Here is a 23,073-nt window from a genome sequence, read left to right on the forward strand (position 1 = left end):
CATGCTTCCTAGCTTCTAAATTTTCTCCACTGACATCAGCTGGGCCTTGAGACTACTCATTTGGTGAAGTCAAGTATCACACCTTGTCCTTTCTCTTATTCTCTCCACTGATAAGATTGCTCTGAGAAAGTAGGGTTCCTGAGAAAATGGCAAGGCCCAAGTCTCAGACTCTATATAGAGCCATATCACCTTTCCTCAAGTTATCCTACCTATGCCTTGGCCCACCCACCTGAGAATGTCTTTGTGTGATCATATGTGCATCCTTTACCCTACATGTCACCATCAATAGGACAGTATCCGCCTACCCAGGAACACTTTCCCACAGAGCATGTAGGTAGACACATGACTCACGATCAAGTCCTGACCATTTCTACCTCCTCTCTACATTCCTTTCTTATCTGGCTACTTTGTGACCCTGAGTTTGAATCTTGTGATCATGTAAAATGATCTGCACTAGGTTAATCGAGTGTTGCACTCAATGTTCTGTTCCCTCCCAAGGTAACCAGGCAGGAAGTTGATTTTTTTTTCATATTTACTCCATTTTGATCAAAACATAATTGGCAAATAAAGTGCATAAGTCAAGTTGTACCAAAAATATTTGTGATGCAGTAGTGGTTGTATGCACTGAAAATGACTTACATTCAAGGTACTTGGATCACCTATCACCTCAGAAAATTGCCTTTTTCTATGTGCGGGGAAAATATTTAAGTTCTGCTGCCAAATTTCAAACTGAAGAAAACATAATCTCTGTGTTGTATGTTGGCTCCCAGAAGTCCTTCATCATCTAATGAAGGCTGTTACCCTTCAGCCAACATTTCTCATCACTGTTCACCTTCAGGAACCAGTGACAACTATTTGGCTGCTTTCAGTGAGTACAACCTTTCAGAGTCCACATATAGGTGAGATTCAGTGGTATATGTTTTACTCTGACTTCTCCCACTCCTGTTGTTAGAAATGACAGGCTTCCATTTTCCCCCTTTAAGACTGAAGTTTATGACTTTGTCTTTATTAGTTACTTGTCTTGTTGCTGTGACAAAAGCAAAATAAGCAAGTGTTTATCTTTCCCAGGGTATGGTCCATCATGGCAGGGACGTCTTAATGGCATGAGCTCAAGACAGTTGATGACATTTTATCTACAGTCAAGGAACATAGACAGATGAATGTTCAGCTAGCTTTCTCCTTTTTATGTAGTCTAGAACGGCCGAATGAATAGAACTGCTCACATTCAGGGTGTTTCTTCCCACCTCAGTTGACCTAATCAAGATAGTCCCTCACAGATGTGCCCAGAGCCTGGTCTCCAAAGTGATTCTAGATCCTCTCACATTGACAACCAATATAATCTGTCACAATTGTCTTAGGAAGGTAATATTTCATGTTGGACACAGTAAATAGATGCCTGTACCTCATCTTATGTTGTTCTTCTACCTATATGTTACCTTTTGATTACTTCAGCAGGTGTTTAGTAAATGTCTTCTAGGATCCAAGACTATTCCAGGGGTCTTAGGATACAATGGTAAACAGTATAGATGAGGTTCTCTTCTCAGGGTACTCAACCATATTTCAGTGTTAATAGAATAACAAAATATCCGATCTCTGAATGCCTGTGCTGCAAGCAGTATAATCCAAAAGCCCTCCTCATGAATCCAGCCCTGCATGCCAACATCACTGAATGCATTGTACAGACGTCTTTGGAACTGTGTTGGCTACACTGTTTTTCTGGGCCTTTCCTGTGGTTCCACATCATCTATAGCCATTGCTTTGAATCTATGTCAACCTCTACTTAACTGTGCTACCACAGACCCCACATTCACCTATCTTTCTGTTGACTTTGCCCCTCCATTGTATTTTGTGTTATTTTATTATAATCTGCTTCAAAAGGTGTGCTGACCAAATGAAAGGGAAAAAGCAGTCTTAATGCTTTGAGCATTTTCCAATTGCTCTTAGAAAATTACAAGCAAACTCATACAACTGTATTCACTTTCAAATCTCTCAGTAATCTACTTTAAGGAAATTTTCAGCAGGTGAATAACTTAGTTGGTTGCTTGACTGTAACATATTTCACATGGTACTTTTATTATAGACAACTTTGTGTGTGTACTTCTGGCCTTCTACCCCCATCCCCACCTGAGAAAACCACTATTGTCTTGTATTCAGACTTCTGACCCAAGAAAACCTTGGCTATTTTTGAAAATAACTTGTTGAGTTGTTGAGACAGTTAGCTTTTCTTCCCTGGAGAAGGTATGTGCACAGAGTGGCTCATGCACAATGGTATTTCTCTCTGTTCATAGATCTGGGTCCACAGTGCCCACAATGCCAGTGGCTATTTTACCATTTATGGAGATGAGTCTCTCCAGTCTGATCATTTCAACTCCCGATTGAGTTTTGGAGATACCCAGACAATCTGGGCCCGAACAGGCTACCTGGGCTTCCTGAGGAGAACTGAGCTCACAGATGCAAATGGAGGTGAGTCCAAGCTGGAAGATGACACACATTGTACAGAAGTTGAATTTGACCAACACTGAAAATGACCTTCAGGTTTGAGAGTCACACCAGGACCTCTGCTTGCTACTACTGACCTGAAAGTGCCTAATCTGGAAAGAGAAATAAGTAGAGGCTGGGTAGATAGTACAATTGGTGAAGTATATTTACCATGAAAATATAAGACCTGAGTTTAATCCCTAGAACTCAAGTAATGTGCATCTTATAATCTTTAGGGCTAGAAAGTTAGTTTTCTGGGGCCATAGTAGCCAGTCCAACTTAGACAGAAGTTCAGTGAGAGACCCTATCTCAACAAACAAGGTGATTAGCAACCAGGGAGAATATCTGAAACTGATTTCTATCTTCCGCACCTTTGTACACATATGAGTGTGCACACACCTGTACAAATGCATACACATGAAGATGTGCACACAGGCAGTAAGTTTTAATTGAAGTAGACAGAGCTGTGCATACCCTTCCTTTGTCTTTCTGAGAACCCAGAAGAAAGGTAAAGCTAAACACAAGCTCAATGTTCCCTATGATGAAGTGTGCTGAGTGTCCTCTTAAGTTCCAAGCGCTGTATGCTGTTCCTACCAGGACCTCTCCTATAACATTTGTACAGGAGTAGTCCTGAGACTTTGGGCCCTGATGGCTAGCAACTGGGTCTTCCTGTTCCCATTGTGTAGGACATAGCCCTGTGTCTAGCAGTGATATACTTTGTTGCTTGCTTTCTATGCCTCCATAAGGAGAGCCACATGGGTATTCCATGAAACCAAGATACCAAAGCACACTCATATGCCTAGGGGTTAGATCAGTGGCAGAGTACATGCCTGAGACTCACATGTCACTAGCAATGCTGAGAAGGATACCTGGGGCTTGCCAGCAAGCCAAGCTAGCTGAATTACTGAGCTCCAGGTTCTTGGGAGTTCCTATCTCATAAAATGATGTGAGCGTAATCATTTTAGGAAAACATCTTTGACCCGTGGACTCCCTCTGCATACATACATACAAATGTCTAAGAAGAAAAAGCAAACAAACCAAAAAAAAAAAAAAAATGAGAACCTGGTGTCCGGGCATCCAGCCTCTGGGAAACGAAGAAAGAATGCCCTAGTCTGAGGCAGCTGATACTTCCCAGGAGAAAGAAGGCAACCATCCCTAAATCTGGATCCTCTTTCTTGCTTTTCTGTGTCATTATGGAGGTCAGGTTCTTAAAAACAAGCAAAAAAACAAACAAAAAACCCAGAACAGTAAAGTAAAGGTCTTGATTGGTACTTGATTTCTTCTTCAACAGAGCGCCATGATGCCCTTTATGTGGTGGGGGCACTAGATGAAGCCATGGAGCTGCGGGGCATGAGGTACCATCCAATAGACATTGAGACTTCAGTCATCAGAGCCCATAAAAGTGTCACAGAATGGTAAGAGGATGGGAAGGCGTTGTCTGATCTGAAGTCAGGATCCTAGTTATTGGTCACAGACTCTGGAAGAGTTTCCTTAAAACAAGGCACTGGGAAGGATGGAGTGTCTCTTCAAGGCAAGCCTTACTCAAGACTAAGGACAATACAGGAAAGAGCCTACTTTGTTAGGACATCCCGGGTACCTGGAAGCCAGAGAGTTTTAGCCTGAACCCGAGTTGTTATTGTCTGTAATTAGGTAGACGTGACATTTGTTTTGCTCCTCTGTATCATGTTCTCACAAATCAAAACAACAACAAAACAAACAAGACACTCCTTCAACTGAGACTTGCTAGTAAGATGTATTGTGCTTCTGTGGGAAAAGAAAATGTGAGGAAAGGCTTTGTTTTGGCCTGGTCTCAGTAGATGTGTGTGCCAGATAAGAACTGCTTCAAATAAATCAAAGCCCAAGCCACAAGGTCCTGCATACAGGAGCCCTGCACACAATGACCCAAGGGTGGTGGCAGGAGTGGGAGGCGGGGATATGAGTTCTTATTCTTCCCAGAGGCATGTGTTTATCTACTGCCCAAGCCCTTCCAATGATACTTTGTAAAGTGTCATTGCCAAATAGTAGAACCTCCACCCATAAGCTCACTTCTGCTCCCTGTGTTGGAGGAAACAAGGAGGCTAGAGAAATTCATCAGTCTCTGTTAATGGCAGTCACAGATTTGCTTGGCACTTTCATGCTGTGGTTAGGAACAGAAAGTAGCTCCATGCTTTTCAGTGTAGGTTTATTCATGCACTTGACAGACCAGGTGTTACTCACTAAGGCACTCTGCCCCCTCCTGGCAGAACCTGATGTGACCAATCTCAGTCTTAGGGTACAGCCAGTAAAGGAAGCAGGTGCAAGAATAGCTTTGAGTAGTTTTCAAACTTTGGTTCCAAGATTGTTCATTCTTCTAATGGGTTTCTGAAAACAGACTCAGACTTAATTGTCACTTATTGGATCAGAATAACACAGATATATTTATTTACTTTGGGGGGGGTACTGGGCTTTGAACCAGTGTCTCCTACATGCTAGGCAGGTGCTTTGCCACAGTTCTGAATCTAATTGTGGAGCTCTTGGCAAAGAACCTAAGATCCTGTTTGTATATGCATGAATTATTCTACGGTCACATTGCCCTAGATTCTTACCAACACAGGCCTCCAGGGTTTGTGTTAGTATGCTTGCCTGGCATTTCGAAATCCCTGGATTCTATGCTCAGCATTACAAAAACTACAAAACCAAAAAAAAAAAAAAAAAAAAAAAGAACAAGGTTTTCAGTTACCAGAGTTTCCTCCATAACTGTGGCTAGATGACAGAAATGCAAAGGCAGTACAAAGTCTTGATATTCAAGACACTGCCCCGGATGACCTCATTTTGTACCTATGTGGCTTTAAATCTCAGGTGCAGCTTCAGTTTAACTGACTTTATCATCTCCCTCAAAATGTATGCTGAAGGGCCTCCCTCTGGGTTCTTATCCTAAGCATTACTGTGATTACCTACTCAATGGCTCCTAAACGGAATGTGACCCTCAGGTGGTCAGTCAGGATCTCCAATCCACCTGTTCTTGTAGAAGACCCAGAGGAAAGAAACCGATGAGTCAGGGGTTTCAAGTTCTGATAGACTCAGGACTTTGAACTGTTCAGTCGCAGACTTCCTCCCCTGCTTCTGCTGGTCTTCTTACAGTCTTCTCCGTGTGTTTTCTGCTCACCACCCATCATGTCCTCTACGTTGCCTGCCACTTGAGAACCCCATGTCAAAGACAAAACCATCCCTATGTTCCCAATTCAAGCCAACCAAATCTATTTCTCACCAGGGGTCTTGCTGTGTTTACACAGCCCCTGAGAAAGCTATGCTGATTGGCAGGTATTTAATTCCCATCCCACTCTGCTTGGCAATCCTTGGAGTGACAGCTAAGGTGTCTCTCTGGGTGAGTGAGCTGTGCCTAGTACTTCAGGACAATGGCATATATTTCAGATGCTATTATACCATTTGACCCAAAGTGTCTGGGTGATATATGTGATCACTGATATCATAGATAGAACAATGTATCTTGGAGGCCATGGAAACCAATATTTCAATGTCACAGGGCTCAAATTAAGGGAATGAAATGTCAGCACTTCTTGGAAATCATTTCAAAACTGTTCTCTGGGGGCTGCAGGTGTCTCAAAGCAACACCCTGCGTAATGCTTTCTTCAGTTCTCTGGTTAGCATAATGCATGTGCATTGATGATACTGAATAAAATTTGCACTAGTTTCTAATAGACTTAATCTCATGCTTGTAGGAAAAATAGTGCCTCTAAGGTACATCCCATCTCAAGCTAGGATAGAGATTGTTAGGCAGGGGAGAGCCTATGTGACCCTTCTGGTTTGTCCATATAGTTCCTTCAGCATTTTCATTCCTATAGCCATGCAGACCTGTGCCAGAGCTTGTGCATACCAGTCCTAAAAGCCAATGTCACAGGGTAATGGAGTTTAAAATGGTAAAGCAATGGGCTCATTCTTTCAGTAATTAGGTAGACTAAGTACTCAGGAGGCCCTTCCACCAAATAAGTACCTTCTGCATGAATTAGTTGCTGCTGTGTTAACTGTCATCTCCAAACTCAGTACTCTGAGACATAACTACTAATCATGCTCACATAGCTATGGGTAACCAGCCAACTAAGGTCACCTTAGCATCTATTTTGCTGGAAATAGGCCCAGTGGCTCTGCTCTACATGTGTCTTATCCTTTGAGGCCAGCTCAGGCACATCTCTAGCCTGGCAAGTGCGCTGCTACATTAGAACAAGCAAAAAATCCCAGCACTTCTAAACCCTTTGCTGGTATCACTTTGCTCACACACATTTACTAGGTTTCATATTGAGCCCAAAGGCTGCAAAGTGGTAACACTGGGCTAAGGGTGCTTTCTGCTAGTACACAAACCCCTGCAGCAGTAGAGCTGGGAGCCTAAAAGAGATGGTGGAAGACTGCGTTGGGAAGCTGATGAAAGTAGTGGGGGAATTGCATCTTAGGCAGCTGTAAAGCAACAGAACTGGAATCCAGACTCCCCTAAGGAGGCAAAAGTGACCCTGTACCATGGAAGCAGAATCCAGAAAACACCATATAACATATAAGAGTCACCATGAGAGAAAGAGAGGAGAAAATTCGAAAAGGTATGTTGTGGCCGGGAAGACCATGTGCTGACACAGCTCAGAGGGATGCTAGTCTGAGGAGATGGGTGGGGTCACTCAGGCAGATCTGAACAGAAATAGAAAGTTATCATTACATAAAAGATTCCCCCATGATGGTGGTTTTCTTCTCTGTCTTTTAGTGCTGTCTTTACCTGGACAAACCTGTTAGTGGTTGTGGTTGAACTTGATGGGTCAGAACAGGAAGCCTTGGACTTGGTTCCCTTGGTAACCAATGTGGTCCTGGAAGAGCATTACCTGATTGTAGGAGTGGTGGTCGTGGTGGACATCGGTGTCATCCCCATCAACTCCCGGGGAGAGAAACAACGGATGCACCTGCGAGATGGGTTCTTGGCAGACCAGCTGGATCCCATCTACGTGGCCTATAACATGTAGTCTCGTCACTTTGGCTTCCACAGACTTTTCTACGGATGTGACCATTTTTTTCTCAGTGTCCACAGAGACATGCAGACACTCGGCCACACTTGAAGGAGGAGCTTGGTGTGGTGAGGTTGGGGGAGGACTTCTAGGAGCAGTCACCTGGCAGGGAGATGAAATGTGAATTTACGCTGGATTTTGCTCAGAAGGACTTTGGATCACTGCCTTCAGTTTGCTGGAAAAGCTCATTTTAAGAACTTTCTTTTCTTTGTTTCTTTTTTTTAATTGAATAATAAGTGCTCTCTTCGTAAATGTGGTATTTTGTTAAGCCAAAATAGCGATTAAAAAAGAATATTCTACCCTCCAAATGGGTTCTTTTAAACAATTTATGTAGTGTGACAAAGAATTGTTTTCTCTGTTTTAATGTGTCATGGAATCTTAATGACATGGATCTGTTACTAATTTAAGCCATCGATAGATCTCACCCTTCTAGGAGAGTTTACTGAGGTACGAGAACCTTCCAGGTAGCACCTTCTAATTAGATTTTAGCAGCTTTCTTTGTCAGAGACACGCTGAAGAAACAGAGGCCAGTTTATGGCCTTTGAAGTTAACATAGAACAAGAAGCGATTATAAATAAGGTATTTCGGCAACTATCTTGCAGATATCTTTGTACTAAACTAAAAAGATAAAAATAAGTTAACTTCCTCTATATGTAATTATGTACAAAATGTTTAATTTATTTTGATCTCTTTAGAAGTATAAAAGAGAAAAAACATTCAAGAATATTAAAGTCTTGTAATGTTTGCTAATATAAAAAAGTGTTGTATTATCTTGCGTGGATAGTATCACAACAAATATATATATATGAAATATAAATTCACTAATGAACAAAGGAGACTTTAAAGTTTAAATGCAGAAATTGTCACTTGCATGGTGCGCCCTCCACTGTATTCACACACACTTGGCTGTTTCCGAGCAATCGCAGGTCGCCAGTAACCCTGTCTTAGACCAGAGACCAGCAAGTGGAGTCACCACCGTCTCTGAGATGGTGAAGGGATTTAAAGCTAACATGCACTATTTTTTCCTTTGCTGTGAGGATAACAGTGAATGCTTTTGTGCCAGCATGTATAAATGACATTGAGGGGCTCCAGGTTGGCAAATAGCACTGTTTTCTGAGCTGCAAGAATTCGTTGCATAATGTCAATTTTATTTTATTTTAGCATTTTGTGTGTGTCACTTTTTAAGAAAAGAATTTGATGGTTGGTAAGAAAAGAATGATAGCCTGTGCTCATTTGTACCAGATATCATTCATTTACCCCTTCCAGTGACCACTGTAAGCAGATAAATGTCCAGAACAGCTTTGAGGGAAAAGCTATGTGTGATGTCTTCTTCAGAGTGTAGACCCCGCCAACTCTGATCCTCTGCTTCTGGTAGCTTCCTAGCTTGACCCTGAGTAGCCAACTATTCCAGGAACTCAAAGTCGAGCTCTGGTTGAAGCAAGGAGTTCTGCTGGTCACATCCTTGTACTAACTGTTGGTAAATCAATCCCTAGTTATGTGTGCCTACAACTCGACCACTGTATCCTTCAGTTGATCTGGCCTATCTGCACCCAACCAAGGAGGATGTATCAGCATTGCAAGGGGTCTATTTTGTAATTGCCACAGTATGCTCCTGCAGTGGTTCCCAGGACTAGAAAAGCCTGACTAAAATTGTTGCTGAGCAGAATGAGGTTCTTGATTGCGTTATAGGCAAGTTCTTTGTCTGTCTCAGTTCCATGCAGTCAACAATAAGCCCTTTGCTAAAAGAGAGTTTTGTTTGATTTCTGAGATCTAAGACTGTTTTGTTTTTAATTTAAGTGGCACATTTTAAAAAATTTGCATATGTAAAGCATTCTTCCAACTCCGTGAATCATTTGATTTTTCAAATATTGTTTGCTCATTGCTATATGTTTGTACATGTTTCAAATACACATTCCTACAGTCTGCAGCTTCCCAAGGGGGGGAATCCCTGCCACATACAGAAAACATTTTCTTGATACATGTATACACATCCTCATACACACACACAGAGAGAGAGAGAGAGAGAGAGAGAGAGAGAGAGAGAGAGACTCTCCCTCTCTTAAAGGGAACTGGGTTTGACATTTCATATAGGATACTGTTAGGTAAACATAATTGCAGTGTGCAGGAAATTTTCCATCTGGCTGATGTGAGGAAGCAAAGCAAATTTAGATGTCACTCAAAACGTACTCTTAACTTTTCACCATATCAACTTCACACCCAAGGAGGGCGAAGGCTGCAGTACAGTTGCACAGGCCATTCACAGCAGGTCTCTTCTGCATCCTGTCATCTGTGACATTAGACTTTAGGTTTGAAAGAGTTGGTGGACTGGGTTGGAAGCTTCATTGTGCAAGAAAAGGGAAAGAAGACGCTTATGTACCACCAGTTTCAGCAATAAAGGAGGATCGTTGTGTATTAGAAGTTGTACTGTAGATAAATCATTCATGAGAATGTTTTTTAAAAAAAAAAATGTTTGTCTTGTGACCATGTGCTTTTGGAGTCAGCCAAAACCGTGTAATCAACTTGCACAAAAAGAGGGTACACAATGAACACTGAGACACAGACCTAATCAAACAGGAGCAGATTCCTCATGGTGCTTGTTTATTATATATATTTAACCCTGCTTGACACTTTACCCGAGGGGACGGTCCCTTTATCAGTTGAATGTTAGCAGCGTTATTTCAGAGTGTGGTGACTGGTTAGAGAGAACTCATGTACTCAACCAATCACAGTTTCAAACAAAATTTTTATGTGCAAAGGACAGCAACCTTCTTGTATGTTCAACCACCAGTACGCTTTGTACATCTGTGATAACGCCTGTTTTATATTCAAATGAACAAATAAAAGCTTTTATTTTTGTTGCTCTGAAAATAGCAGTTTCTTAATTGGTACCCTGGAAAAAAACTGTCTGGGACAGACCACTTCCATGTGAAGAAGGCAGCGACTCCTGGGAAATGTATCTGACTCTGTTTACATGACTTGTTGCATAACTTAGTACAGATACCCCTACTCTGAACCATGTGTAAATAATGATGTGGGCATTTCTAGTAACAGCAGTTCCTATGGCAACAAATGTTTTGTGAATTTTTTTATTATTTTAAATATATCTGAAAATATTTGTTCACATTTTGCTGCAAGTGTACAGATTATTGGTACCTCTTTGGGACAGACAGTAAGCATGTGACCTGTGTGTAAACCCTTCTATTTGCTGTGTCATAGGGGAACTTGGCATGTCTGGATAGACACTGGTTGCCTATTCTAATTCAAACTGTCTTTGTTTAATAACCAAAGGTTCTATCTTTTGTTCAAGGTCCTAGGGGTCTTAACAGTTTGGCTTGAGAAAACCTTAACTAGCTACTTGCTTTTTAGCCTGATGATTATAAAAAGGTCAGCATGGGGCTAGGGAAAATGCTTAGCTGGTTAAGCAGTTGCCACACACCCTGGCAACATGAGTTTGATCCCTGGAACTCACATACGAATGGAAGGAAAGAACCAGTTCCACAAAGTTGTTCTCTAGCCTCCAGAGGCACACCATGGTACACCTTCCCTATATACATCCTACACACAATAATGTTAAAGAAGGGCATGTTGACATGTGCTTCTAAGTCCAGCACTGGGAAGCAGAAGGACACCTGAGGCTCACTAAACTTTGAGTCCAGGCCAAGGAGAGATCCTGTCTCACAAATTAAGATGAATGTGTCCTCAGGTGGACGTCTAGCTTTCACTCAGAGGTCAGAGCTTATTCACAGGATCAGAAGATCAGAATGTAGGTGCATCTGTGCAGAGCACCAACTTAATCTAAAGCCTTTGTGTTGAAGTTCTACTTGCCTATGTCCAGGTTGTATCAGGTATGACAAACGCTCATGCTACTTTGAGCATCAAGGTGAAAGAATCTTGCAAGAAAGGGGTACTTCTACAGAGACCCAGATTTCTCAGATGGCAACCCTGCTAATAGAAACCAGGTAACCAATGGAAGCTGCTTCAGATCTAGCATATGTACTTATGTATATATGTGTGTATATATAGCATGTTTTAGTGTGGTGTCCTGCATGCTCTGTCCTCTAGGTCAAGGCTGCAGTCTTGGGCATGTTCTGTAGCACTTTGGTTACCCGTGATGTCTCAGTATGTTGAGATCCAATGGTCTATGTATTTACATGGAAATAGTGAGGTAGAAGTCTATGGGAGAAGTTCTGGAGTACAGAAAAGCATTCCTTAGCTACCACATGGACTGTGGTATTCACTGTAGCTTGCTTCTTCTGTATATAGGCCTCTTGATTCCTGATCCATCCCATATACTAAACATTTTTTCTATCTTACGCTAGAATGTCTTGGTGGAATCCTCTATGACCTTTCCCAAGGTCCTTGGGTTATATTTGCAGCATCAGAACGTCTGTGGAGATGTCAGCACTCTCATTTCCTTGGAGCAAAGGTGGGTCTACTCTGGCTGCCTCACACTGGCTATTGATCTCTCATGTTGGTTATGTGACGAAAAACCAGGGAACATACAACCAATATGTTTTTTCTTTCAGTAAATTGTTTGGCTATCAGGCTCAATGATTGTGTGGGCTGTCATTATACTGTAATGCTGTCTCTCCGTGATGGGCAAGGTCAGCTCATCTGGCTGGATTGAGGACTTGTGTCATATCTCAACTCTGTTCCCCACAGTACACTTCATCTTTACTCCTTCCCTTGAAATAGAACTAAATGACCTTGCATCTGACCTCTGCTAGATAATGGCTAGCTCATTTTCACTCATATCTGGCTTTCCATGTAGAAGCAGTAGAGATATAAAGGGGTCAGGCTCCTCCAGCTGCCTCAGAGACCTGATGGTGATTGCCTTGTGTGAACTTGTTGAGATGTTTATCCTAGAGCATTAAGAATGGAGAGGCAGGCAATCACATACCCCAGGAAGCCTGGTTACATAGCTAGGATGGGAGGAGACATACACTCTTTCAGCTTTGCATTCCACTGTGTGTGAGAGAAATGTACCCATTCAGCTATCTCCCAAGGGGAGTCATCAAATGACCCATGGAATGGTAAAGTTGTGTAAACTGAAAGGAGGAAGGAATGAAAATGTTTAACTCAAGTTCTGCCTCATTTGGGTGTTCAGTCAACACATAGACACCACACCCCACATACACTGATTGTTGCTGGGGATATGAATAAAGCATCCCCAGATTCAAGACCAAGCTATGAGCAATGAGGGAAGTCTCTGTTCTTCCTGTTTCCAGTCTCTGTCCTTCCACAGCTAAACAGATTACTTTCTGGGGAAGATCTCTTTGCCCACCACGTACAAGATTCCCTGAGTTCATCTAACCAAATGTATCAAAATGATGGCTTACTCTCTTTAGTTCTTTTTGAGACAGGGTTTCTCTGTATAGCCCTAGCTGTCCTGGAACTAATTATATAGACCAGGCTGGCCTCAAACTCAGAAAGATCTGCCTGCCTCTGTCTCCCTAGTGCTGGGATTAGAGGCTGTGCTACCACTGACAGATTGTCTCACTCTCTTAACCTATTTCCTGCTACTGATGTGAAAAATTATACCCCAATTTTAGTGACGAGAGGTAGAGAATAGAAGCTATAGACAGCTATAGCCAAGCCGAAGGGAAAATTTGACATTCCTGATTGTTAAACTAGAATAATGACTTAAATATCCATGGGGTTCCAAGGAACCTGGGAACAAAAATGCTTCTCCTGTGACCAGGCCAGCATTTCTGTGCAAAGCCTCCTCTCCTGTTCTCCATCACCCCTTCCCTATAGCCAGTATGACTTCAGTGTACCCAATATTTTCCTGACCCAGGGCTCATTATTCAAATACTTCTGACACATCAGTGCATGTCTGTAATCCAGACACTGGAGGTAGAAGCAGGAGGAGCAGAAGTTCAAGGTCATCGTTGGCTATATAGTAATTTCAAGGCTAGCTTGTGCTACATGAGACTGTTAAAAAATAAAGTTCTTAGCTCTAGGTCTAGTGAATGTACTTTGAGTTACTGTCCACAACTTGACCCTTTTTCAGCATATCTGGAACAGCTCAGAAATGCTGTTCTTCACAGATCCCTAGCTCTGAAGAGTTTCAGTATGTTCAAGGTGGGGACGCTATGCAAACTGGTGATAGAAACACCCGGAGAGCACTGGGATGAAGAGAGGACATGTTTTATTAATCTGTGTGGGAGCAGAGGTTGACGTTAGTGGTCTTGCTCAATCATTCACTTTATTTTTTGAATTACAGTGTCTTTTTCTGGGGGACCTTCCTGTCTCTGCCAGCCCAGTGCTGGGATTTATAGATACACCTGGTTGTGCCTGGCTGTTTGTTGGTGCTGTGGATCTAATGTAGCATCTTAAACTTTCCTAGAAAGCACTTGACCTGACCAATCAAGCCATGTTCCCAGCCCCACAGACATGATATTTGTGTTTCTTCAGGTTATTGCATAGAATACCTGAAGGCTCCCCATGTATTGTGTGGGGTCTAGCTAAGTTTATGTGTAAAGATGCATGAAAGGTGGTTCTGGAGAGGGGGACCTGAATGATAGAGCAGGTCCTGATTGGTACAGCATCACCAAGTCCCCTAATGCACCTGATAGCTCTTGTTTCTTCAGTTAGAAGTGCAGGACTGTGGTGCATAGAGAGGATAAGCCTGGCCTCAAGTTTCCTGATAACAGTAGATCCCCCCCCCCCCAATAGTCAGTTCTCTTTCCCCAAACATAGTTCAGAACTGCTCTGTCTTCATTTCCGCTCAATAGTTCATCAGCAGAGGCAGGCAAAGATACTTCATTTCTCACTCCATCTGTGTTTAAAGTGAAGCAAGGATGCTGTTGAGAAGCACCCTGTAATCTTCTGCAGTGTGGATAATTAAGCCCTCCATCTGACCTGTCTGAAGTTTGCACCAAACATTCAGGCATTAGGAAGCTTTGTGCACTTTTGTAAAGGCTGACTTAGGGACAGGTTTCTACAAGACCTCCTTAGGTGTGACTGAAGGTCACTTTGAAGGCATTCCTCTGGTTTTCCAGGTTGTCTTTCCAGCTACCTTAAAGACACAAACTCAGGCTCTATCCTGGGTTTCAGTGGCTCCTTGGCATTCTATGAGTAAGGACTGTAGGCCAGTTTGATAATGCACACGGAATTCTTATTGTTCAAAGTCCTTCACAAGAGGTGAGGGGTTCGAAGAGCACATGGGTTAGTACTGCCTGATAAACCCCAAATGGGTCCTCAGGCAGCTATCTCAGAGATCCCTGATCTAAGAGGACATTGATTATTACCCTGTATTCTAAGTTGTCTTCAGCATGCAGATTATATAGGAAGAGGAAACAAAGAGCAGCCAACCAGTTCAATTTAGTGTCCCCTGTGGTCAGGTCTTGTCTCAGAGTGGTGGGGGTAGGTGGAGGTGTGTTTCCTCCTTGAGGACTCCTCAGGTATATCAGGGGAGGGTTCACAAACACCAAGGCCACTAAGTCTTGCTAAGAATCAAAGTTATCTAGGGCAAACACATCATTTGCAGTGTGTATGTGGAGAGAGAGACCTTTAGAATAGAAATGACATAGTTGAAGAGGGAAACAAATATGTCTCCATTACTTGGTGTGGTCAACAGCTCAGTGTGGACATGTGGGCTACTAGGGGACAGGCAGAAAATTTTGTACAAAGAATAAAATTCCATAGGAATTGAGTCACTTGGTTCAAATGTGGCAACTCTGAAGCAGTCATGGAGAACTTTGTGTCTTGGTTCACTATATTACCTCTGGTTTGTCTTTCCAGTGTTCGTGAATACAAACCATCCCTCCCCTTAACCCAACAGATTATTGTATGTACTCCATTTTACACCTTGGTTTCTTTATGGATTATCTCAGTAGATCATTTACGTAGCACACATGAAACCCTGGGCTGGTACCACAGCAAACACAATAAAATATGATATTGTCTAGATGCTTCATAGTCCCTATTGATGGCACAAAGTCAATTTTGAACGTCTTACTTTTGTTATGACATCACATTGTTCATTTCCAGTGTGGTAATGGGTTTCCAGACATGAGACTGATAAACTTGAAATTAAACCATGTTTCACATTTCATCTACACCAACACTTAAGCAAAAACCACCAAAACTCCCTCAAAAAGTATTGTCTTTTGTTTTTAATTTTCACCAGTATGGGTACATGAGAAATGCAATTGGCGATCTTTAATTTGCACTTTTATTAATGTAAGGATGACTGTGTATGTAAAAACATTGTACTATTGCCATGTTTTTCTTGTGGAAGGTGGCTTCACATCCCTTAAACATCTCAGGAAATTATGAATGGATTTTTTCTTTTACTTTTTGCAGTTCTGGAGGTAGCACCCTTAGTTGTAGAATGCATGGCTAGCTTTTTTTAGATTGGTTATTTATTTTTTTTTATTTTTAGTGCATGTGTATGTGCCTACCATGGCAGGTTTGTGAAGGCCAGAGGATAACTATGGAATCAGGTTTCTCCTTTCACCCATGTGGGTTACAGGGACCAAACTCAGATCACTGTGTTTGTATGTGTATTTGCACATGAGTGTGGGTGACTGCAGAAGCCAGAGGTGTCAGATCCCCTGGAGGTAGAGTAACAAGTGGTTCTAGGTTACCTGATGTGGGTGCAGGGAACCAAGCTCAGGCCCTCTACAAGAGCAGTGTGTGCAGGGGATTGGCTTTTCAGTGGGTGAATGAGGACTACTGCTGCCCTGTCTTCAGTCAGCAGGTTATCTATGCCTCGCACTATCTCTGGTCTACTTCAGATCAAATACAGGAAACAATTACTCTGCCTGTGGAAAGCAAACTGCTTTGTATGAATATATTGGTTATTGCTTAGTGATAGACTGAATTCACCCATTTACAATTTCATTTTAGAATTCTGTTCTTGGTGTATGTGGTGGCTTCAAAAGTCTCTGAGCCAGTTGCAAATCTTGTTTCTCTATTACTGCGCTAAATGATGTTTCTGCATTTATTTTTTAACACATGGTTGTATCGTCTTCTCAGATGTCATTGATGAGACCTTTGCTTCTCCATGGTTCCAAACTCTATTAATTGGAGAATTGACTCCTCTGTGTATGAAGTTGAGAATAGTTCTCTCCACTTTGTGCTGCTGTTTAAAACTTTACCCAGAGACACATCATAAGGTCCTATTTTGCATTCTTTATGCTTTTGCATCATTTTTCAAATGTCAGCCTTTAAAAATCAAGTTCTCATGTGGTTCAGGCTGTAGAGCTGAGCGTAATCTTGAATTTCTGGTAGTCTGCCTCCATCTCCTCATTGCTGACTCCAGGTGTGTGCCTCCATGTGTGGGTTTTGTGACTAGTGATTGGATGCTGGTCTCGCTCATGTTAGGCAAGCACAGTGTTTAAAACAGAATCCTCAAATCTCTGCTCTTCCTCATTCCCACTCGTCACTGCCTTCCTTTGTAGCTCTAATCAAGCCACTGTACAATCAAAGGCTAAAATCATGTCTAAAATATCAACACTGGTAGGTGCTTGATACATCAATGCTTCTTGTCTCTGTCCTCAGACAAGGCATGGTAGGACCTGACATACAGTACATTCAGTGTACTAAACCGAATTAATAAACTTTGTGTTGTCTTAAAAGTACCTTTAAACATGTACCTATGTCCACTTCAATATGACAAGGAGCCACTGTGGAATAGGCCTAGCCTGAATACTTGTTCTGCTTTGACAGATTCCTGCAGAACAACTTTCTTTTTTTTTTTAATTTATTTATTTATTTATTTATTTATTTATTTATTTATTATACAATATTCTGTCTGTGTGTATGCCTGAAGGCCAGAAGAGGGCGCCAGACCTCTTTACAGATGGTTGTGAGCCACCATGTGGTTGCTGGGAATTGAACTCAGGACCTTTGGAAGAGCAGGCAATGCTCTTAACCACTGAGCCATCTCTCCAGCCCCCCAGAACAACTTTCTAACAGTCATGATTAAGAATGCTTTTAGTTTAAATAGTCTTTTGAAATAAAAGTCACATATCAGACCCATACAAAACCTGAATTTACGTATCTTATTGCACATCCTAGAGACAGTAGCCATCATCACAAACCTGTTTCAGAATGATTGTCCCTCCAGTAAGAGATGAGATGCTTTTCCTACTCACAGTCACAGCTTCCCACACTTGCCTCACCTCATTCCCTCCCCGCACCATGTACTTTTTCTACAGATTTGCTTATTCTGGAAATGTCCTAAAAACAGAGTCATGCAACAAGTGAGCTTCTGTGACTCTTGCCACAGGAGAATGTTGTGTTTATCCTTGATGCAGCACTTGCGTTTTTGACCCATTGCAGAGTGTGCACTGCATTTCAGTGGGCATCTGGGACACTCTGTAACTTTGAGGAGTGACACCGCCATGGGCATGTGCACAGTTCGTAGCAGCTATGCTTTCTGTTCTCTGAAGTATACATACCCAGAAGCAAAATGGCTGGACATGTGGTCACACTGTATGGTGCATCCAAGTAACTTTCTGAAGCAACTGCCTGCTTTTACATTCTGTGTATGTGTGTGTGTGTTGTGTGCAGGTGTGCATGTGTGCATGTGCTTGTGCCCTAAGGACATATATATGGCCTCAGGACCGTCTTGGGTGTCATACCTCAAGCATTGTCCACTTTTTCCTTCTCTCTCTCACACGCACACACACACACACACGACCGATTGATTATATACATATATACATCTGTCATATAAAATTATATATGTAGGTAATGGTAAATGTAAATATCTCCCTTTTTTTTTTTAAACAAGGTCTCTCTCTGGCTGGACTTTGCAAGTAAACAAGGCTCCATGAAAGCTCCCAGAATCCACCAATCCCCACCTCCCCAGCACTGGAGTTATGGCCTTTTATGCATGGGTTCTGGAGATCAAACCCAGGTCCTCATAGTTTAACGGAAAGCACTTGGCCAACTGAGCCATCTCCCAAGTCCTTATTTTACATTCTTGCCAGCAGTGGGTAAGGACTCTACCTGGTTTTTTTTTTTTTCATTCTTTACAGTACTGTTTAGAGTCTATCTTGTCTATTGATTGTTCTCTGTGTTTTGGTTCCCATGCTTTTAATTACTTGCAGTCACTGGCATCATGCTGCCTCACAGTATCTCTCCTCCTCCCTCCATCTCCGAATGCAAGCATTGCAAATTTTCTGATCACAGTGTGGGTGAACACACCACATTCACATAGATTGCTAAAGGAGTCTAACAACTGTTGCTAGATTTTCATTCTAGGTGTGCAGATGTGATTGCTAATCTTCATTGTCAACTGGATTTAGTTTATTGCTTTAGAGGGTATTTATAGGGACAGGCATTGGCCCTTCATTGCCTTTCAGCTGCAGATACGTGGCCAGAAATCCCGCACTTCTACCCCTGTACCTCCTGTGTCATGATGGACTTGAACCTTGACTGGTGAGCCAAAATACAAAACAATTCCTTCCTTCTTTAAGTTGATTTGTTGAGAATTTTCTCATAGCAACTAGATGAGAATGTTGCTGTGTATAGGAAGACACGGGACATGTAGAAGTCAATAGTACACAAGGTTTCCTGTACCCTGGAGTCTGGGGGTGAGACTGCGGAGGGTGATTGATGGCTGAACGGCAGTCCTAATGGGTGTGGCCTGGCCTCTCAGTGGGAGGTTATATTTGAGGGCTTTTGCATTCGTTCTGTGTTTTCTTTGTCCTTGGTTTCAATCTTTTCTATACTAGTAAGGACAGGTGTGAGGTCCACCAAATGAGCACTTTCAGGAGCTAGTGTTGCTGTTGGTCTCGATCTCACTCATCTTTCGTGATTGGATGCTGGCCATTCCCTAGCAACTCCCATCCCTGATTCCTTCCAGACAAGGTACTCTCTGAATCTTTGCCCTTGACTGCTTTAGAATCTCACCCATGTCAGATCAGTGCTGTCTTCCCCTGGACTGCTTCACTTAACATTTCCCTGAAGAGCAGCAAAGTACACCATTTGAAACGCTAGTTCTGCATTAGGGCTGGGTGCAAAGAATGCTCTCATCACCCCTTTCCTCTTAGAAACAGGAGAATGAAACTCCCTTGAGAACGATCCCCAAGAAGAAACATCCTCTACTGACAATCTTGATCTTTTCCCAAAAGCTCTTTTCTTCTGCCAGCTCCCATCACCAGCCCCTTCCCACACTCACCTGCTGTTTCCACATCAACACATCTTTGAGTGTGGGGATTTCTGTGAGGCCCCATGTGAATGTGCAGTGCTCATTTCCATGTAGGTCTTTCTTTCCTAGTCATAGAGGACGTAGGTAAAATTTTGCCTTGCCTACCCCATCCGCAAGGTTAATCCTTATCACATTAAAGGATTTCTGATGGGATCTCACTTCTCTTTAGAATGTGGTGACCAGACAATTTCTAAACTCTCAGATTTGAGACTGCAACAGAGCCTCAAGGATGTTCTAATTCTGGCAAGAATTAAATTTTCTGTATCTCCTAGGCACTCTGACACATGTATGCTGGTGAATGCCATCGTTAGTTACTGATAGGACAGGTACTTATCTATGACAAAGGAAGTCACCGGTCACATTGGATAGTGTGTCTAGTCTCGATAAAGACATGGGGAAAGGAATAAAATACTATATTTTGAAAGCTTGATACAAACTAAGAATGCAAATGACATAATTTTTATATTAGAACTGAGGTATAGCTCTTTGGTAGAGAGCTTGGCTAGCATGCACAAAGCCCTGGGTTCCATCCTCAGAACCACAAGGCAGATGTGGTGGTCCATGCCTATGATCTCAGCACTCTGGAGGTACAAGCCTGAAAGATCATAAGTTCAAGGTCAGTCTTGGCTACATAGTTTGTGGCCAGTCAGTAATATGTGAGAGAGACCCTGACTCAAAGTAATAACCATAATTTTACATTACTTACAAATTAAACAGTGTTGGTGGATGGTACTTTTTGTCTCCCAGCTGTCCAGATTTCTGAAATAATCACCCAGAAGTCTGTACTAATGTTGGAGGAGAGAGCCTTTTGTTGGTTCCTGGCCTCCTGGCTAGCTTAGCCCTGAAATAATCACACAGAAACCGTATTAATTAAATCATTAGCTATAGCTTTTTATTGGCTAGCTCTTACATTTTAATTTAACGCATCTCCATTAATCTGTGTATTGCCACATGGCAGTGGCTTGCTGGCAAAGTTTTGGCATGTTTAACTCTGGCAGTGACTCCATGGCATCTCTTTGACTCCGCCCTCTTTCTCCCAGCATACAGCCTAGCTTTTCCCGCCTAGTTCTGTTCTGCCCTTGCCATAGGCTCAAAGCAGTTCTTTATTCATTAACCAATAAAAACAACACAGTTACAGAAGGAACTCCCACACCATATTAATTGCAATACTGTTTGACCAATAGCTTAAGAGTATTTCAAACTAACTCTTTTATCTCAAATTAACCCATTTCAATTATTTCATATTTTACCATGAGGCTCATGGTTTACCAGTAAAGTTCCAGGGCAAGTCTGTCTCCCCTGGCGGCTACACAGCTTCTCACTGACTACACCTTCTTTCTCCCAGCATTCAGTTTAGCTTTTGCACCTAGCTCTGCTCTGTCCTGTCACAGGCCAAAGCAGCTTATTTATTCATTAACCAATAAAAGCAAATTACCGAAGGACTTCCAACATCAAAAGTGTTTGATGAGATACATTAATTTTACTTGATTGTGGGTTTTTTTTTTATTTACAGTATGGCAACTATAAATTGTACAGTTCTGGTAACATTCTATTTCCTTCTCAGCATTTTTGCTTTATGGAGTTTGTAGTTTAATACAATAACACTCACCTGTGAATTTTCACACCTGGTCAGCAGACTCCATATGGCCTGGGCGTTCACAAGAAGCAGACAAAACTCCAGTCTTCCGTGCTGCAGACCCACTCCATGGATCCCAACCTTTGCAGTCCCTGGTGAGCTATCTATGTGGCTTTGAGCAGTCTGGATGAGATTACAGGAACTCTATTGTCTCTCTACATACTGATGTTTCATTAATGTGACTGGGTCAAGAATTCTTAACCTGAAAGTCAAGATAGTTCTAGACTCAAGGTACCTATAGAATTTCATGCAGTTTGTCTTACACATTGGTATATGGTCCCATCACTTCTATTTTCCTGATAATACAGCTATGGTCCTCAGAGTGGCACGACTTAGTAACTTGTTAATGATGCCTGTGCTGAAGTAGGACCTTGTAGTGCACTAATCCAAGGCCTCCTGACATCAGGTCTGTGCACCTCTAAACTGGAGACTACAGACAAAGACACGGGTAGAACTGTTTACTGTGCCCTCTCTCTTAGTGAGGGGCATAGTGGCTCTGGATTGGGAGAACAACGTGTGGGTGGAGTGAAGATGCCAGCTGAGGTAGGGAGATGACAAATATAACTCAGGGGATGATGAGCTTGCTGACAAATGTCAAAAGGGCATTAAGTTTCTCTACCAAGTTTGGCAAAGCAGATGGGTTAAAAAATGAACTTTGCAATCAAACCAACCTGAGCTTGACACCAAGCTCTGTGACTCACCAGTTAAACACATCTAGGTACATTAGTAAATCACTTTGAATTGACCTGTCTATGCTGCCTGGTCTTGAGTGGCCAGACCAGGGATACTGGTTACTAGACTAATTAAAAAGCTTTCTTCTAATGTGTTAGGATACAGGCACTTCCATGCAGTGTCTATTGCAGGTTTTTGTTTCAGCACTGGAAAGGTGCAAGTTGCTTATCTGTCTCCTAGCACACATCACCACCTCCGTTCTGGCCTGGCTGGCTGCACTGAGACTGTAATTTAGTCTGCACTCTCATGGGCTCATACCTGTTAATGTATTTCTTAGTTGAAAATCTTTCTGAGCACAGTTGTTATGCTTAGGTCTAGAATTAGGCATCTGAAGTAATGTGTTTTTAGGACAGGTAAGCTTTTTGCTCAGAGACAGACAAAACTGAAGTGACTAGAATGTTCTGTGATGACTGTTGGAAGCTTCAGAATCCTACAGTAAGCTCAAACCCAAATCATCCCATCTGTGATTCTACTGCAGGATGTCAGTGATAAGACCACACAGAAAACTACATGCAGACAGGTTAACATTGGTGTGAAAGCCCCAGACTGGTAAAATGGCACCCACCACCTGCCATCCCAAGTGAGAACAGGGTGACCCTGACTGCTCAGCATGAGTACATGACCTCATCCTTTTTCTGAGAAATGACCCAAGGTAAATATTGAGGTGAAGAGCTGAACAGAATCCATTTAATCTTCTTCCTTTACATTCATGTGTATGTGCATCATGTGTATGCCTGGTGCCCACACTGGTTTAATAGTCCCTACAAGCAGCCCATGGCTCTTGACCAACCTGTAGGTGTAGCTGTTTATGTCTGCCACAGAACACTGAACTGAAGCGGCTTATGGACAAGAATTGTTGTTTTTTTTTAAATACATTTATTAACCAATGTTAACACAGTAAATGAAATCTATATATTGCTAGTCAGAGCAGCTTACAAAATGCCAGAATGCATCATAGAACTGGACAGCCACGATGGGTACTTACAATGTGCAGAGTGGCTTAACTCAACACCTTGATA

The 23,073-nt window shown here is 42.2% G+C and overlaps 1 protein-coding gene across 6 annotated transcripts in view; it reads left to right on the forward strand.

The window, feature by feature from the left end:
- Nucleotides 1–10,465, forward strand: part of Dip2c (disco interacting protein 2 homolog C) — a 359,742-nt gene extending 349,277 nt beyond the window's left edge. For 4 of the 6 annotated variants that reach the window (XM_057787245.1, XM_057787246.1, XM_057787247.1 and 1 more), the window contains 3 exons: nucleotides 2,289–2,463; nucleotides 3,770–3,893; nucleotides 7,223–10,465. In XM_057787245.1, coding sequence (XP_057643228.1) covers nucleotides 2,289–2,463; nucleotides 3,770–3,893; nucleotides 7,223–7,475 — 552 coding nt within the window. In that variant the 3' untranslated portion in view covers nucleotides 7,476–10,465. The remainder of the gene's footprint in view (nucleotides 1–2,288; nucleotides 2,464–3,769; nucleotides 3,894–7,222) is intronic. The other 2 variants (XM_057787248.1, XM_057787250.1) reach the window with 1 other exon arrangement.
- Nucleotides 10,466–23,073: the final 12,608 nt, after the last annotated feature.

This window comes from Chionomys nivalis, chromosome 13 (genome assembly GCF_950005125.1).
Source record: "Chionomys nivalis chromosome 13, mChiNiv1.1, whole genome shotgun sequence".
Classification (NCBI taxonomy): Eukaryota; Metazoa; Chordata; class Mammalia; order Rodentia; family Cricetidae; genus Chionomys; species Chionomys nivalis.